Below are 19,362 nucleotides of genomic sequence, written 5' to 3'. Positions count from 1 at the left end.
AGGCAAGAACTGACGTGGATCGTGGGGCTGCCGGCGGGACTAAGGCCCCTGCTGCAACTGTGGAGCAAAAAGAGAGAATGCCCACTAACCAACGTGGGCCGTAAAAGGAGAAAGTGGTGCCACCGGCGGAAACAGTCACCATTGCGGGGTTGGAGCCACAGAAGAGATCGAGGCATGTCGCCGCTGGATCCACACGGGCGGTGATTCAGAGGAAGCGTCGCCAAAATGACACTGATGAAGAGGAGGAAGGAGACGACACGGAGACCATCAGTGCCCTCCAGTAGAAGAAGGCAAGACAGGCTCCGCCCAAGGTGCCCGTGGTCACCGAAAGTGAGGTGCAAGCGAGTGACCTGAACTCGTTTTCCACATACGCAGAGTTTTTGACCGAGCATGAGCGGGAATTTCTTTCCACCTCTGCGAGCGGCTCGGGTTTGGCGGCCTAGAGGGGATTGTGCACTCGACTGCCATTGACCAATCGCCCTACAGTTCGGCCTTCTGGCACCTATCTGTTGGGTTGCACGAGATGTTCCTGGCGGCGTCGAGCCAACCCCGCTCTGAGCGACAGTTAAGGGGAGAGATGAATGATCTCCAGAGGGAGCTAGGGGAGGCTAAGGACAAGTTGGCGGAGGTGCAACAGTGGTTGACCAAGACCGAGTGTGACGCAGCGGATGCTCGCGGCAAGCTGAATGTCGCCGTTGCATGGGACATTGAGCAGAACAACCGTGTGGCTCAGCTGGAGCAAGACATGGCTCTGCTGCGGGATCAGCTGGCTGCAAAGGTCAAGAAGATCGAGATCCTTCAGTGAGACTCTGCCGCCAAGTCCGCTGAAGTGGCACGGCTGGAGGGTGAGGTTGCCCAGAGGGAAACGGAGAGGAGCCGGATGGAGGCCGCCGCCGTGGAGGCTTTCAAGAAGTCGGCGGAGTACAAGAAGGCAATGACTGAGGCGGCAAACGCTGGGGTCGTTGCCAACGTGGAACTGCTGAACCAAAAGGGCTCCATCGACAGGGTCAAGGCGTCCCAGCCCGCTGGGCCGTCAGGTCAGAACGCACCGCCAGCGAAGGGTGTGGTTCCCGTTCAGGCTGAGGGTGCCCTCTCAGGTAGCGGAGAGAGTGGTGTGCGTCCGGCTGACGACTCTCAGCCGACACCACCGCCTACTCAGTCCGAGGTCTCCCGTACTGGCTTTCTGGCCTCCCACGCCTACCACTCGTGAATCCGATCAGACGAGCCCTACCACTAGTGGGTCCGATCAGACGAGCCGTCAGTCAGAGCAACAACTGCTGCTGGAGGACGAGACTGCCGCTGTTGCCCCCCAACATCTATGAAGATAGCTCCATTGCCTGATGTAGTGCCGTTGAGGCCTGTCTTCCTCTTTTCTTCTTTTTTTTGCAGCGCTAAGGCCTTTTTTTTTATTTTGACAATATATTTGGGCGGGTAGTCCCGACCCATAATATACAGTTGGTTTTGTTTTTCTTCTGAGATGAATGTGTTTACCGATTGTATTGTTTGCATATTTATGGACCGCTAGAGTTTTGACTGCTGTTTTGTGACTCAATGAAACATTAAAGGGATTAAAATTGTTCCAAGTGCACGATGTAGCGGACGTAGTCTGCCGAACTTTATTGGTGTTGCCCTTTAATTCTTGTGCTTGGACTTGGCGATAATGGTTTGAATAATTCCTTGTTTCATTGATAGCTGATATGTTAGCGTTTACAAAAAGCGGGGTTGTACCCGTTGGGTAGCTTCTCTTCGCTAAATATTGAGTCAAAAATTTAGCTAAGCCAAGATGCTCTAGGGTAGCGGCCTGACTATTTGTAGTAATATCGAAGGTGTTCGGTATTCCAAGGGTTGGTTGTTGTGAGGCCATCCTTGTCTATCAGGTAGAAGTGCCGGGGCTGGCGACTTCTACAATTTTGTATGGACCTTCCCAAGTTGGGCGAAGTGATGTTGGCGGTAGAATGACCTCCTTCATTACCCAGTCCCCCAGTTGGAGGTTCTGGGCCTTGACCCTTGCATTGTAGAAATGCAATACCCGTTGTTTGTTTTGCAAATTGTGCCAATAGGCCTTCTGTTGTTTCTCCTCTAGGAGGTCCCTGTCGAGATTAACACCTTCGCTGTTGGTCTCGGGGCAGTAGCCTTCGACCCTAGCGGTAGGCTGAGTTACCTCAATAGGTAGGAAGGCTTCAGTTTCGAACATCATACAAAATGGTGTTTCACTAGTAGCGGAAGTTGGGGTAGTCTTGATGGCCCACAGAACTTCCGGAAGCTTCTCCGCCCATAAACCCTTGGCGTCGTCGAGCTTCTTTTTCAGCAGCTTATTGATTATCTTGTTTGCTGCTTCAACCTGGCCGTTGGTTTGGGGGTGAGTGACAAATGCGAAACTCATCTTGGTGCCCAAGTTAGCGGTGAAAGATATGAGTTCTTTATTGTTGAACTGTGTGCCGTTGTCTGTGATGATTTGTGTGGGGGATACCATAACGGCAATAAATGTTCTTCCAGAGGAAGTGCGTTACCTTGGTGGTAGTTATTCCCGTCAGTGGCTCCGCCTCTATCCACTTGCTGTTGTAGTCGATGGCAACAATGATGTATTTGAACTGGCCTTTGGCGGTTTGGAATTTTCCCATCAAGTCTAGCCTCACGTGGAGTGAATCCATGGACCAATGATGATCGACAGTGGTTCCGCCGGGGCATGTGGGAGATTAGCATATTGTTGACATTTGTGGCAAGATCTTGATACCCTCCTGGAGTCGTAACCAAGCGAAGGCCAAAAGTAGCCATGTCGCATTGTACGATTGGCCAAGGATCTGGCGCTCGAGTGGTTTCCACATTCCCTGTCGTGTATCATTGCCAGAACGACCTTTCCCTCCTCTGGGGTTAGACACCGGAGGTTGGGGTGGGTGAACCCCTGGTGGTAAAGCTTGCCATTCTGGATGTTGTAGCGGCTTGCCCTCCCCTTGAGCTGTCGTGCTTCGACTTTGTCCTCTGGCAGTGTCCCATTGCGCTTGTAGTCTATGATCTTGTCCATCCAACTGGGATTAACCTTAATGTTGAAAATCTCCGCTAGGGTTTTTGTGATGCTTGGCTTGTCAAGACATTCCACCCTTGTGTCCGCTGGACTTTGGTGTAGCTGAGCAGTTGCTAGTCTCGCCAGTGAATCAGCCTTGGCGTTCCTTTCCCTGGGGATCTGCTTGATGGTGTGGAATTTGAATTTTTTGAGGAGTGTCTTGACGTAACCCAAGTATGCCGCCAACTGTTGGGCCTTGGCTTGGAAACCCAAGTATGTTGACACTGTCAGCCCCCGAGTCGATGGCGAGGAGTAGGCCGGCGATGAGCGCTTCATACTCCGCCATCTTGTTTGAGGCTTTGAAGTTAAATTTTAACGTGTATTCCACGTTCAGTCCCCCTGGCCCTGTCAAGATGACTCCGGCGCCTCTGGTCTTGGCGCAAGTGGAGCTGTCCACATGTAGGTTCCAGTCTAACTGCTGGGGAGCTGGTTCTTCAGTGGTTACCATTTCCTTGCTGGGTTCAACCTGTCGCTCGGTGAGCTCAGCAATGAAGTCTGCCACCGCCTGGCCTTTCATAGCGGTTCTTGGTTTGTAGTCAATGTCGAACTCGCTAAGCTCGATGGCCCACTTGCTTAGGCGCCCCGAGTGTTCAAGGTTCTGCATTACCTGCCTCAGCGGTTGATTTGTTAAGACATGAATTGTGTGGGCCTGAAAGTATTGGCGGAGGCGTCTAGCAGCGACGATGAGTGCTAGAGCGAGCTACTGCAGGGGGGATATCTTATTTCAGCCCCGTTCATGCCTCTGCCGGCGTAGAATACGGGGAGCTCATCCTGGCCGTCCCGCCAGACAATGGTGCAGCTTACGGCTGACTGTGATACTGCTAGGTATATATACAATGTCTCCCCCTGCACAGGAATAGAGAGGAGCGAAACTGCTGCCAAGTACTCTTTCAAGCTCTGGAACTCTGCCTCACAGTCTGGGTTCCATTCGATGACCTTTTTGTGGGTTGTCTTCAGGACTTTGAAAAATGGGAGACATCTGTCAGTGAGTCTGGAGATAAACTGAGAAAGGGCGGTTAGTTTGCCCTGGAGACTCTGAACATGTTTCTTCCACTCTGGAGCCTTCATGTTGAGGATGGCTTGTACCTTGTCAGGGTTGGCCTCTATGCCCCGTTCACTGACTATGTAACTTAGAAATTTGCTGGCGATGACACCAAAGAAGAACTTTTCTGGGTTAAGGCGCATACTGTAGGCCAAGAAAATGGCGAATATGATTCTGAGGTTTTCCGCGTGTCCATTGGCCTTTATGCTTTTTACCAACATATTGTCCACGTAGACCTCGATGATTTTGCCCAGATGTTCAGTGAACATAGCATTCATCAACCACTGGTAAGTTGCACCAGCGTTCTTTAGACCGAAAGTCATGACATTGTAACAGTATAGGCCCTTGTCGGTGGTGAAGGAGGTGCACTCCTAGTCACCAGGGTGCATTTTGATCTGATTGTAGCTGGAGAAGGCATCCATCATGCTAAATAGCTCGTGCCCAGCAGTTGCATCGACCAGTTGGTCTATGCGAGGTAGCGGGAAGCTGTCCTTGGGGCATGCCTTGTTGAGGCCCTTGAAGTCGACACACATTCGCCACTTTCCGCTGGGTTTTTTGACCATGACCAAGTTGGAAATCCACTGATGGTAATTGACTTGGCTGATGAATCCAATGTTCTGGAGCTTGGCAACCTCTTCCCCTATTGCACGATATCTCTCCTCATCAAAGGCCCTTCGCCGCTGCTTGACAGGGTAGGCAGATGGTTTGATACTCAATTTGTGTGTGATGATCTCGGGGGAGATGCCTGGCATGTCAGCATAGGACCATGCAAAGACGGCGGCGTTGTCATGTAGAAACTGGGTGAGTTTAGCCTCTACCTCAGGGTCTAGCTGAGTGCCGATGCGGACTGTCTGCTAAGGGTGCTCGTCGGAGATACTGATAACCCTCATAGATGTTTCTGGGTTGACAGGCTCCTTTTTGACATATTTCTTCTCTTCATCCCTAGGGTCCTCAAATATGTCTGGTGCCTGTGCATTGTTTCCTACCGTAAGGATCTCGTGGCTGCACGTCGACCGCAACACAGTAGTTGAATAACACTCACATGCAAGCTGTTGACCTCCCTTCACACAGCCTGTCCCGTTGGGGGTAGGGAACTTCATGAGGAGCAAGTATCCGGCGATGATGCACTTGAGCTTGTTGAGTGCAGGTCGACCAATGATGGCATTATATGAACTGAAGCAGTCCACAATGATGAACTTTGTATGGATTTCCGCCGTGCATGGACTAGCGCCTATAACTAGTCGCATGTAATCAGAACCCAATGGCTGCGTGACGTCACTGGAGAAGCTAAGCAATGGCTCATGATCTTGTAGTAGTTTTCTATTCCGCTGAAGTTTGTTGTAGCAACCATTGAAGATGACATTTACAACGGACCCGCTGTCAACAAGGACCCTTCCCACCGACCATTTACCGAGTATGGCGTCGATCAAAAATGGATCGTCATGGGGTATATGTACTCTGCGCTCCTCCTCCTCTGAGAAGGTAATAGGCCCCCAACCAGATTTTGGGAGCTTAGCGGACCTTTCATAGCTGATATTGCACACCTCTTTGCGGTGGTTAGCACGTGCATAGCGTTTTTTCGCCCTGTGAGACATGTTGGTGATTGGGGCACCACCGTCAATGGTGTTGATGCGGCCCATGGGCTCAATGTTGGCGATCACGGGTGGTGGTTGGCACACCTTGAATTGTTCTATTTTACCATCTCAGTACAAAGTCTCAATAGCTATTTTGAGAGCATTGCAGTTATTGGTATTGTGTCCGCTGTCCTCGTGGTATTTACACCACTTGCTGGTGTTTCTGGGTTAACCCACCCTTGGGTACTTTCTTGGGGGTGGCGGCGGAATCTGGTCCTTACACTGGTCGTATATTTCCTCATATGAGGCCGGGAGGACTGTAAACACTGCATACCGCTGGGAGGACTCCATCTATTTATTACGGTTATCCCCATGAGATGAGCGGTTGCCCTTATTGTAGTGTTGGTCCTTCTGCCGCTTGCTCTGGTAGTTGCCCTGTTGCCACTCTCTCTTCTTATCAGTTTGCGGTGTGGCAGGGGCCTTGTTAGCGGTTTCCTGATGACTGGATGAAGGATGAGTGGACTTTGCTGGTGTCGGCGGAGGTGGTAGGGTTTCTCCTTATGTGATGAACTCTGCCTGTGCATGGATCACAGCCTTGCTCATGACATGATCATACGCGACGTTTAGATGGTTGTAGTTGAGATGATAGAGAAATGGCCCCTTGAGGAGTCCTTGCTTGAAAGCTGCCAGCGCCATTATCTTATCAAGATCGCGGCATTGGGACGTTGCCGCTCGCCATCTGGTGACGAATGCCTTCAATGTTTCTTCCCCCCTGCCTGAGGTTGAATAGCTGAGTTGTGTTGTGGTGTCCAGCAGCCAATAGGATGAACCGAGAGAGGAAAGCATTTGACAGTGCATGGAATGAGTCAATGGACCCCGGCGGGCACTCAAAGAACCAACTCATCGCCTTACTATCCAGCGTTTCGCTGAACAAGTGGTAGAGGTGGCGTTATCGAACCCCTTGTTATTGGTGACTTTCTTGAAGGTGTCCATATGTACAAAGGGGTTAGTCATGCTGCTATAATGTGACATTTTTGGCGTCTTTGCGTGTGCCAGGAGGATGGCATGCAGGATCCTGGATGTGAATGGTCCTGGCCTGGACGCAAAGAGTGGATTTGGCATTGGCGCTGGGGCGCCTGCCTCCGCCAGAATCAGCCTTTCTTCTAGTTGTTGAATCCTTTCCAGGATTAGGGCAGTTGCGTCACCGGTGGGCCCCGCCTGGAGGTTCCTCTGGGCCAGCTCCAGCCTGGGGGCAGGTGGATTTCCCTCAGTTCTAGCCCTGATCGCCAAGTGGTTGGTGTGTGGTTGTGACTCCGCCTCCTACTCCAATATTAGCCTGGGCAGGGGAGGTGGGCCCATCCTCAATAGCTCTAGTGGGTCTAGTGATACCTGCATCTGTATGATTGGTCCGAGTACCAATCCGCCGGTGTTTGGCTGACTGCGCCTGGTGCTTCGTGAGTGCTCGCTTTGCGCTGTGTTGACGTTTGCTTCCAGTGCCTTCTTCAGCTCATCAAATCTTGCCATCAGCGTGGCCACCTGCTTTTGGTCCTCGACCTTTTCTCTGCACTCCTGCTCGCGCTCCCTATTTGCTTTGTGAAGGTCCACCAATGCCAGCTCATACATAGCGGCAAGGTCTTGCACCGGTGGGCGGCTGCCGCTCAGCTGAGCCTCCACCGTAGTTTGGGTTGGCGAGACTTAGGGAGTAACCTGGGGTTCCACGTCAGGGTTGACCGGTGTGTTGAATAATGCACGGTTAACGTTAACCGCTGGATTAACGTTGATTGTTGGGTTGGTGGGGGTGGGGGTTGGCGGATTGATCCGTTCTTTCTTTAGCATTTCCCCCACTACCATTAGTCATGGTGGATGGCCTTTTGTTCAAGGATTCCCATAGACGGCGCCAATGTTAATGTTTAAAGTTCAGCGGTAGCTGAACCTAGGTTAACGCTGATCCGATGGGCGGATCGCTACTTGTCATGTTCTCAGAGCTTCCGCTACTCAAGTAAAATACAGAGGGCGTCAGAGGGAGACCGTGTTGGGCGGTCTTCTCTTCTCCGATGCCTAAGTTAGTCAATGTACTTATGTTGACAAAGTCTGCTTATGTTGACAAAGTAACAGTAGGTAAGTAGTAAATGCGTCCTTAATGAGGAGAGAAGAGAGAACCTTTTATAGGTGAGGAAGGAGCTGATCTTCTTCATATTTTCGATATTGGACTGATATGCTTCAGTCCCCAATTTCTGGAGCTTCTCATGTTGTCTTGGAGAGGTGCATGGCAGCGCGTCAGCGGTGATCTGGGGGTAAGCCGGGGCTCAGGCGATAGCCTGCTTGGCTGTGTTCTCGCAGGTCACTCCTTTGGCGGGAGTCGATACCTCTATAGGTAGCATGAGCATGGCTCATTAGAGCTAATTATGCTTGCAAATGCCTATGTAAGTACAACAACTCTGCAATCTCACCTGTAAAGCTACTGTAACATTTTTACTAAAAGTAATAGAACTCTTAGAAAAATTTACCTTCTGACCAGACGCCATCTCATAAATTCGAAGCACATCTTTAATCTAATTACAAGCTTCAACAGAGGCTTGAGCATAAAGCATACTGTCATCCTAAAAAAGTAGGTGATTAATCTGAGGAGCTTAAGGACAGATAGCTATACCTGGTAATGTTTCCATCGCTGCCCTCTGGTGCAACAATGCAGAAAAGCCCTCAGCACCCAATAAAAATAAGTAAGGGGAGAGAGGATCCCCCTGTCTTAACCCTCTAGAAGGTACCACATAGCCTCGTGGTTTACCGCCAAAAAGAAAAGAGTAACGTACTGTAGAGATACACTGCATAATAATATCAATCCACTACCCAAGACGCTCCATCACGTTCTGCAAAAACATCCACTCCATTCTGTCATACGCCTTGCTAAGATCAGATTTCAGTGCCATCACCCCATCCTGACCACTCCTCTTTTTGTGAATATAGTGAGCTACCTCATTAGCAGCAAGAACATTATCAGTAATTAACCGTCCAAAAATAAAAGCACTCTGACTTGGAGAAATAATCTCTGGTAATAATAGCTTCAACCTATTTGCAATCACTTTAGAACAGAGCTTGTAAATTACATTACAAAGAGCTATTGGTCTAAGATCAGACATGCAGACAGGATTCTGAACCTTTGGAATTAAACAAATATGGGTAAAATTAATTTGTTTCAGTAACTGACCAGAGTGAAGAAAATTCTGAACAGCTGCAGTAATTTCAGAACCAACAGAATCCTAATAATGCTAATAAAAAAGAGGGGGCATACTATCCGGACCCGGTGATTTTGTTGGATACATTTGAAATAACGCAATCCGTACTTCATCTACAAAATAGGGAGCACATAGTTGCTGATTCATTGCTTCAGTAACTCGGGATTGGATAGCATTAAGAGTAGTATTCAAAGCATCAACATCACATGCATATGCCGTGAACATGTCAGTAAAATACTCAATCACTACTGATTCCAAACCGGCCTCATCCTCCTGCCAAACACCATGGGAGTCAAACAGCCCATGAATCCCATTCTTCCGTCTTCGATTGGAAGCTTTATGATGGAATAGCTAGTGTTCCGATTGCCATCCTTCAACCAAGTAACTTTAGCTCGTTGAGCCTAATACGATTCCTCCTGAGTCAAGAGCTGATCAAGTTGTTTATTGAGGACACCTTTCTCCTCATTCAATTCATCCGAAAATTAGAAGCCCCATAATTTGGTCCAACCTCTCCCGGAGTCTCTGAATGCACAACTTACGATCACTAAAAGTATTCCTGTGCCAAGCAGTCAAAGCCTTACTGGTCTTCTCAATTTTCTTTACCACCTAGAACATAGGCTGTCCAGATAACTCATTCTCTCATTCATGTTTGACAATAGCATCACATCCTCGCTCCTGCAACCAGAAACTTTCAAATTGGAACCTCCTGAATTTCTGTTTTTCAACTAAAAGCACTGTACTGACCCTTAGAAGAATAGGCATATGATCAAAATGATTGGCAGCAAGTGAAGAGGCTTAGAGCACCCAAACATATCTAACCAAGACACTATGCCAACTGCACGGTCAAGCTGGACCTTAGTCACCGAGTCGCTCCATGTATGTATATTACCAATAAACCCTAAATCAACCAAATCTGCATATTCCAAGGCTCACGAAAACCTTGCATCTGAGCTTCAGGACGAACCCGACCACCTGCCTTCTCACCTGAATGAAGGATCTCATTAAAATCTCCAATAGTGACCCACGGCAGAGAGTCTTGATCAGCCAAATCCTTCAAAAGTTGTCATGAAAGATGTCGATCTCTTCTTCTAGGGTGCCCATAAAAACCCGTCAATCTCCATTTTGGGTCACCTGGACCACCACCAATTTCTACATCGATAAAACGAGGAGAAGAATCATGAACCCGAACGTTTAGACCCTCCGTCCAGAATAATCCAAGTCCGCCAGATTGCCCAGTACTCAAGACATGTTCTTCATGCGCAAACCCTAGCGCGCGGTGCAGTGTTTCAAACTCTCGATCAAACTGAATTTTCGTTTCACACAAGAAAAGAATAGAAGACCGGTTCTGAGCAATGAGATTTTTCAAGGCATGAACCGTGGAAGGATTGCCGATACTTCTGCAATTCCAAGAAAAAATCTCCATCAAAGAAGAATAGATGCAGGGCTCGAAAACCTAAAGAATTAGGTCTTGTTCCCAAACCCTAGCAGAGCTAGGTCAAAGCGAAAATAAATATGATCGCATAAAATATGTGAGAACAAATTTTCTCCGTAGACCTCCCTTAAATTACTAACATAACGTTTTCATATAGTTTATATATATAATATAGAAACTTCAGGTGAATTTACTTACCATAACTCCATTTATTAATTTTTCTTTACAAATATTCCTTCTTCATTTTTTTTCATTTTGGTCCTCCATTTTTGTTTAACTACCATGACTTTTGATTTCTAATTAACTGCCAACCCAATTTAAGGTGTTTCTAATGCAAAATTATTAAGGTGAATTTCTTTTTGACACATGCAAGCTTCTTCATAGAGGTCTTTTTTTTTTCTTATGTGCCTAGGGCATGAATCAAAATGCCCATTTAATCAGCAAGTAAATTCATGCAAATAAATGTTAGCAACTGAATAAAAATTACTCTTTCTATTATTATTAATTTTTTTTAATAAACTTTCAAGTATTTAGAGCATTTTTAGCAATGCTAGCTATATAAGTTTTAACTAAATAGTTATTTTTGGCTAGCCACTTTTAAAATACGTCTGTTTCAGTTCTCTCTATTTTAGCTATTCTTGAATTTATATTAAATTTTAAGTGAAGATTAAATAGTTTAAATGTATTTATAAATTACATTTTTTAAGGGAATATTTATAAATACATAAAATCACTTAAAATGATGTTTTAAATTATAGAGAGCCTCACCTCACTCTCTATATTTAAAACATCTTTAGCAATGCCAGCCATTTTTGAGTCAAATTTTAGCCAAAATAGCTAAAAAGTCATTTTGGCTAGCCACTTTAGAAATACGTATGCATTAGTGCTCTCTATTTTAGCTAGTTTTGAATTTATATTGTTTTTTAAAATGAAGATTAAATAGTTTAAATGTATTTATAAATTACATAAAATAACCCAAAAGGAATGTTTAAAATTAGAGCCTCATCTCTCTATATTTAGGAGCGAGTTATCTAAAAGTTATAATAGAGATCTATTTAGGACTCTGGTGCAGTTGCTAAAATAAAAAAAAACTAAACATGTTCTCCAAAATAGTTAGAGCATCTTTAATTAGCAGACTCTCTATTTTTGCTTCTTAGCTATTTTGGATAGCATGTTTAGCTTTTTATATATTTTAGCTGCTGCACCAGACTCCTAAGTGGCTCTCTACTATAACTTTTAGCTATCTCGCTCCTAAATATAGAGAGCGAGATGAGGCTCTCTATAATTTAAAACATTCCTATTGAGTTATTTTATATAACATATAAATATATTTAAACTATTTAATCTTCATTTAAAAAATAATATAAATTCAAAACTAGTTAGAATAGAGAGCATTGATGCATATGTATTTCTAAAATGACTAGCTAAAATGACTTTTTAGCTACTTTTGCTAAAATTTAACTCAAAAATAGCTAGCATTGCTAAAAATGCTCTTAAGGAGTCAAAATAGAGAGTCTGCTAAAGATGCTCTTAAGAGCGAGATAGCTATAAGTTATAATTAGAGTATCTTTAGTAATGCTAGCTACTTTTTAGTGAAATTTTAGCCAAAATAGCCAAAAAGTCATTTTAGCTAGCCATTTTAGAAACGCTTCTGCATCAGTTATCTCTATTTTAACTAGATTTGAATTTTTTATATTATTTATTGAATGAAGAGAAAATAGTTTAAATATATTTATAAATTACATATGACTTAAAAGAATGTTTTAAATTAACAAAATAATAGAGAGTTTTATATCGCTCTGTATATTTATGAGCGAGATAGCTAAAAGTTCAAATGGAAAGTCACAAAAAACTAAAATTGTATATTTTAACTAGTCTTGTGCAGTTGCTAAAATTGACAAAAAACTAAAGATGCTCTCCAAAATAGCTAAGTAGTCAAAATAGAGAGTCTACTAAATATGCTCTAGTCAGGTGCAACTGCTAAAATAAATAAAAAGCTAAACATGTTCTCCAAAATAGCTAAGGAGTCAAAACAGAGAGTTTGTTAAAAATGCTCTTATATATGTTTGTCACTTATTTTTTTGAGTAATGCCACAAGGGCGAAATAATGTATTCATCACAAGTCAGAATATGTCATTACATACCCTTCTGCTGTCACATATAGACAGACAAGAAGGTAGTGGTAGTACCCACAAGTAGTACGTACATATAGTCCTACTCATTGTACAATTAAATACGTAGAGGTAGCGGATACCCTCCTTCGGTACTATTCTAGAGGCGCTAGAAGTACATAGAGTGTTCCTATTACAAGGAACTTTATTGTTATTAGACAAACTAAAAACGAATTTGAAAAGTGATCTTCGCATTAATTAGATTAGATATGGAAATAGATTTTATGTCATTTATAAATTAGGAAGTGTAAAGAAATAATTTTTGCTTATGATTTGTTATACATAATAGTATTTTTAAATTAGGATAAATAGGTAATTTGGTAATTCAAAAAGAAGAGATGTCAAATGAGAAAATTTAGAGGTCCCAATAGAAAAACTCATAAAGTATTGCTATAAAAATTTAGTATTTTTGTTACCTTAGTTTATTGTTCTAAGGAATACTTTGGTTATGTAATTCAACTTTTGGCGATACTCTTCATTTTGTTTTAATATTTTATTAATTTTTTATGAAGTATTATGATAAAAAATTAATATTATTATTCAAAATTTAAAAATATTTGTTATTATAAAAGATCGAATTAGCAAATCTAGTATCCGTCAATCCGCCAGATACGGATTTGGATTGAGCAATCAACAATCCACAATGTTATCGGATCGGGACGAGTTAGAATTTTTATTACTAAACAGATTCGTATTTAGGTCAATTCGATCTAAATTCGGTCAATTTACAGGTCTAATTCTAAACTAACCCAACATTCGAATGTAGGATGTGGGAGTTTCACATCTTGAACGTTTCCATAGGAGAACTCAATGCATCAATTGAACCGCTTGCCATGATTATGGGAGTCATGTTAATCACGCTACTAAACAGTAAAATTAAAGATATAATATTGTATATTAGTTGACGATGTACTGGTTTCACTTAACCCATTGTATTGTATTGACTATATATGGTAAGAGAAATTAGTAGCTTAGCTAGTGGGATGTCCACAACCCAGAAACGTGTGGTGTACACGTCAAACACCTGGTTTCGGTTCATCTTTCTGGCTACTTATTCCACTTCCACTACAGGCATTGGATTTCTCTTCTCTTGTTTTGTTTGCTAACATCACCAATTCACCACCACGAATATCTATGTTTGTTAATACTAATCGAGGGCAGATGATGCCGTACTCCACTACTTAAGTATATATTAATCCGCTTAATATACTTATTCTCGTAATTTATATTCTCAATTCTCTTTCACTTATCTTGTTGTCGAATCAATAATATTGAATCCCAAGTAGGCTGAGATTTGGTGTTCATATCTTGTCCTGTGTGCTAAAGAGAAGGATCTGAGGTTCTGTACATAACTAACTTAGCTTTCAACGTTCTTCGATTCATAGCCCCTAGCTATGAAGTTTCCTCATCTGGCATATGGACAAGGCACATGATAAGAAACAACAGAAGAAAATTAACCTAGGTAATCAATAGCAAACCCATAAAGTTCGTGTTAAAAGTATCACTAGGGTTTCCAAGAACAAATTAAAGAGTACTCAATAGGGTAAGAAAAGTGTATTAGAAATTATATTAAGAAAGGGTGAGAAGTGGTAGATCATAGGTTTAAATTCTGCAACAAAGATTTGGTGCAAATTATTTTTATGGGTTAATTTTCGAAATGAAACCTCTCTTTTATGAATCAGTCAAAATCACACCGGATAGAATTATTTTTCAAATTGATACCTATAGTATTTTCAGTTGACCGAAATGGTACTGCCATTGATATTTTCGTTAAACTTAATTAATTAACATATGGAGCTTATATGAATATACTTTAGAGTAGATCATCGGTCAGTCTAAGGTCTCCTAGCAGAATCACACATTAACAAGGACTGAACCCGGTTTGATGTAGTTCAAACTCGGACTGGCCCAGTTTGTCCATTTTTTTAAAAAAAAAATCTAGATTGATTCAGACTGAAACGGCCAGTCCGGGCCGGTTTATGGGTTTTCGGGCTTTTTTCTCACCCCTACTCCTCACTACTTGCAGCCAATGTTCTAAAACTCGGCTGCCTAGGTGTTGGGCGGTGCTTCTCCGCCTCGACTAATGACTAATGAAGAATCAGTGACTCTGAGCGTCTAGATTTTAGGCAGGCGCCCAGGCAGATTAGACGCTAGCCGGGGGCCCAGGCGGTCTAGGGGGATTAAGTGTTTATTATTATTATTATTATTATTTTATTTTTTGTATATTTGTATGCTTATTGCTTAACATTCTCTCCCTATTTTGATTCTTGAGGATTCTTTTGAAATTTGAATATTCTAGATGCAATTTTATTACTCTTTAAGTCTTATATATCTTAATTATATAAACAAAAGCTATAAAAATAAAATAAAAATTAAAAAATACAAAACCGCCTAGGCAGCTGAGCGCTAGTCCCTTGGTCACCGCTCGACTAGCGCCTAGCGATTTTTCGAATCTTGCTTGCAGCTAACCCCAAGAGAAGTTTTTACCATTCTTTTCATTAATAGTTTTATTTTTTATTTTTATTTTTAAATGCAAAAATTTGATGTATTAAAATACTGTTGAACGGGGCCAACGGTATTCATTGGAAAAGATTGGGTCTTATTATGTTTGGAATTATACAATACAATTGAAAATCTTAGTTATGTGAAAATATGATACAAAATTAATCACTGTGACTAAAATTGAAGAACAAGATTTCACATCCAGCATAATATATTCGAGTTTTTAACTATTATTAATTAATTTTAAATTGCATGCTACTTCTACGTACTTTGTATTTGGTCAATATTTGAAGTCGACCGACTCCTTTAATCACTTTTTTTTTTCTTTTGTAATAAGACTATAAAAGGACTAAAAAAGATCACCTTATTCTTAAAGTACAAAGATGTGCCGCTAAGTGGAAAGGTCATTAATTAGAGGCTGCTGCTACTAAGATTCAATGGCTTTATGATATTTCTATCAACTCCACTTGTTATATACACCAAAAGAAAAAACTGGATCCACTTGTAACATAAAGCTCACAAATAAACCTTGCAGTATTGGGGTGTCCTCTTAAGCAGCAAGGAAAATGAATCTACAGATTGAGCATTTAACATTAAGTTTCCCAGAATAAGATCTCATTCCATGTTCCCATTTTGATGAAAAAGAAATGGGATATCAATTATAGGGCATACATTAAAGTACAGTTCCTTCCTATTCCCTTCTGCTTTTCAAGCTTTGTCCTCATATGCTTTCATCTTTTTCCATTGCCAAATTGGCTTCTGCCTCTTGCGGCCTCTCCTGAAGTCAAGGGGCACTAATATCATTTCCCCATCACATTGGATGAAGCAGAAGTTCTAGTGATTTCCTTCAACTTATTCCTTGTTATCCAACCAAACCAAGCCAAAGCTACTACTCTTTTCTTTTTTTTAATGGACAGAAGAGATTTCTAGTTTCAGAATATTGCAACAGGCATATAATTTGCGTGTGGTGTACGTACCCATGCCATCAAACCTTTTTTTGTTAATTAATTGATTTGTTATATATCATCTGAAAATAAATTTATTAGAGGGGTATTAACCTTAAAATAAAAATTATAGCATGCACTAATCATAAAAGAAAGCTTTAAAGGTCGGAAAATGAACCAACAACGCAAGATAATATTACAAAAATTAAAATAATATTAACTTTTATTTTGATTCATGATCAAGCTCAAACTTTTTATCCAACAAAATTAATTTTGCTTGATTTATTTAGCAGCAAATTACTTAATTTATTGCTTTTATTAATCCTCTAAAGTTGAATCAATTGGATGATTGTTTAGGGAAACAAATAGGCGATAGATTTGATTGACGAGGAAGCTAACAAGGTTAATTAGAAACATTCAATTAGCAACTGAAAACCTTCATAGAGGCCTATACAGAAACAAAGTTAGTTAAAACACCCCACATCTTCAACAAAACCTATTAACCTAATATGTTTTAGAAGCAAAATAGTACTAAATTAACTAATTAAGTATAAAGTATTAACCTCAGGAGCTTAAGTCGGATTCTCACAACCTCCGACATAAAGATTTGATTCTAAGCGAGTTAACTACTAACCCTAAACGCTTGAATTGTTAGATAATAAGCCAACGATAGATTTGGAGCCGAAGGAATTTCTATTAGTTTTTACTCTTGATTTCGATGATCAAATGCTTTTACGTAGTAGCTACTCAGCTAGACCTATATACGTACGATCATTTTGTAGTGTGTCTGATATGATCATGAATTTGTGAAAGTTAGACTCACAGATCAATCTCTTACTTCGATTATTGGTATCTATAGTGGCTTACATCACATCCATAAAGTTCCTTATCACGAAACGAGCATGCGTGCAACACATGTACGGTGAAGATTGAACACCAGGAATACTATAATGACCTATAATCATGTAAATGGAAATCTGAGTTGTATATATAAACTAGTACTGGACACCAAAGTTTTTCCATGTACAAGAAAGAAAGTAGAAAGCAGCAGCCAGCAGCAGAAAGCAGTCTGAAAGTCACAAGAGAGAGCGAGAGAGAGAGAGAGAGAGAGAGAGAGAGAGAGATCGAAGGTTTGTTTTCATGAAAATGGTGCAAGATCAACAGGAAATCAGAAAGGGCCCATGGACTGAACAAGAGGACTTCCAACTGGTGTGCTTTGTGGGCTTGTTTGGAGACCGACGATGGGATTTCATAGCCAAAGTTTCAGGTTTGAAGGTGGCGGGAGACAAATAATAGGTATGGTTGTTTGGAGATGGAAAGCTTTTGCAAGGAGCTACCCATTTAACCAAATATATGCACTTTTGTGGTGTGTTTGTACCATTTTGTGTTTGTAGGTTTGAACAGAACCGGTAAGAGTTGCAGGTTAAGGTGGGTTAATTACTTGCACCCTGGCCTCAAAAGAGGCAAGATGACCCCTCAAGAAGAGCGCCTTGTGCTTGAGCTTCACTCCAAATGGGGAAATAGGTTTGACAAACAAAACCCACATCATATTTACTAATATAAGTTCCTGTTTTATAACATTTCTCTGAGTATGCTTTTGAGTGTTATTAGAATAGCTAATTCTCTGAGGTCGGAGTGATGAATTTTATGCTGTGATCATACTGTGAATCCAATCAAAAACGGTTGATTTGATACGATTATATCTGCGACATGTCGGCATCTTCCTCAACTGGTCTTTTATTAGTACCCATATATTATTAAATTTTCTCTTGTTAGATAGTCTTGCGTAAAATCATATTTGAACACATGGTTTTAATTGATAGTATATTTTTATTTGATACCAGATATTGTCAAGATATTACTTCCTTAATTATTCCAATTCTCCCTATTCTTTTTACTCAACATAGAACAACTCAAAGTCTATGTCTATAGGAACGTAATATGTCAAGTATACAAAATCATTCTCTCTTTAATTAGTTTTTAATTCGTAATTTAACAACATAACATGAATATGAAATTTTAATTTTATTTCTTTAATAAGATGGTGATTTACGTGCAGATGGTCAAGAATTGCTAGAAAGTTACCAGGGAGGACTGATAATGAGATTAAGAATTATTGGAGGACTCATATGAGGAAGAAGGCTCAAGAGAAGAAGAGGGCTGTGTCACCATCATCATCATCTTCCAACTGTTCATCATCATCAAACATCACCACCAATGAAGGAGGAGCAAGCTTTTATGACACCGGTGGGGCTGAAATTGTGGCTTCATCAGCAGAGAAGAAAAATATCAACAGTGGAGATCAAGAGAAGGAAGATGGTAATGACACTACTAAAAGGGACCAAAGGGAGTATTCACTTGATGATATATGGAAAGACATCAATTTGCCAGAAGTGAACAGTATTGAACCAGTTTATGATGGCAGCTATGGTGAAGAAGTCTGCAAATTTTCATGCCCTTTAATGGCTACTCCTCCTCCACTGTCATGGGATTCACTGTTTAAAATAGATGAAGATCAAGAGAGTAAGAATATGTTTCTGCCTACTACCCCAAGTGACAATCAATTCCTGTCCTGTTTTGAATATGGAAAGGCATCGTCTCTAACTGGCTGATTAGGATTCTATTTATTAAGATTTGTTCATATGTGAAATAGTCTACTACTCTCCCAAGGAAGCTCTAACCTGTATAATAACAACATGGGTATGAAGATGTCTTAAGCTTCTCTGAGCCAGTGGTGGTCTGCATCATGAGCTGGAGATCACTAGCTAGTTTATGCATTACTGTAGTTCCTGTGTCCTCTTGTAATCTTCTGTGTTTTCAATTTTCAGTGAGGAAGAGAGAACTTCAACTTTACCATGAATACTTAATTGGTATCTCCATTAGTACACCATGGAAGTATTGTATATATGTCTTTCAGTTAATTTTTGAATCAAGCTGCTGGTCATGCAACTGTATCATCCGTATTTCTTTTTTTGTTCTTAGCTTTATATGTATTGTACAGGATTCGTTTACTACCAGTCGATCTGAACCATATACAATTGAATAAAATTCTACTTGATTAACTATATATTCACCTAGAAGTTTGTCAACAAACACTAACACTGTTGAATGTTCTCACATTTTTGTATGACCGCAAACCCAATGCGATCAGCGCTGGAGACTGACGATCAAAGAAATACATTCCTCTTTAACTACGAAGCCTGTTACCTGTTAACTCACAAGTCCTTTCAAACTCTATAACCTAAAGGCAATAGCACCATATTCTCCAGAAATCGAATTGTGGGAACAGGAATATTCTAATTCAGACTCTTCTGCTTTCCACTTTCTCCTTTCCCATTAAAAAGGGTCTAGAAAGCTTGTCTGCAAGAATAATGAAGAACAAGACCAGTATATAAATCACTTG

General features: G+C 41.6%; 1 protein-coding gene across 2 annotated transcripts; it reads left to right on the top strand.

The window, feature by feature from the left end:
• The first annotated feature begins 16,969 nt into the window (after positions 1-16,969).
• On the top strand, positions 16,970-18,976 carry LOC112166613 (transcription factor MYB59). 2 transcript variants are annotated; one of them, XM_024303487.2, is made up of 3 exons: positions 16,970-17,226; positions 17,354-17,483; positions 18,019-18,976. In XM_024303487.2, the coding sequence occupies exons 1-3, from the start codon at positions 17,100-17,102 to the stop codon at positions 18,569-18,571; spliced, it is 810 nt and encodes a 269-aa protein (XP_024159255.1). In that variant the 5' UTR covers positions 16,970-17,099; the 3' UTR covers positions 18,572-18,976. The 2 variants fall into 2 exon arrangements, with proteins under 2 accessions (XP_024159255.1, XP_024159256.1); XM_024303488.2 differs by having other exon boundaries at positions 17,062-17,255.
• Positions 18,977-19,362: the final 386 nt, after the last annotated feature.

This window comes from Rosa chinensis, chromosome 5, assembly GCF_002994745.2.
Source record: "Rosa chinensis cultivar Old Blush chromosome 5, RchiOBHm-V2, whole genome shotgun sequence".
In the NCBI taxonomy this organism is placed as follows: Eukaryota; Viridiplantae; Streptophyta; class Magnoliopsida; order Rosales; family Rosaceae; genus Rosa; species Rosa chinensis.
Note: the sequence above shows the minus strand (reverse complement) of the source record. Positions and strands in the feature narration are given on the sequence as shown.

Bases quoted from the DNA above. Each gene is read 5' to 3' on its own strand.
- LOC112166613 (XM_024303487.2), top strand. From the start codon at position 17,100: ATGAAAATGGTGCAAGATCAACAGGAAATCAGAAAGGGCCCATGGACT. The intron at 17,227-17,353 runs GTTTGAAGGTGG...TTGTGTTTGTAG, and splicing joins TTTCATAGCCAAAGTTTCAG to GTTTGAACAGAACCGGTAAG. The intron at 17,484-18,018 runs GTTTGACAAACA...ATTTACGTGCAG, and splicing joins CACTCCAAATGGGGAAATAG to ATGGTCAAGAATTGCTAGAA.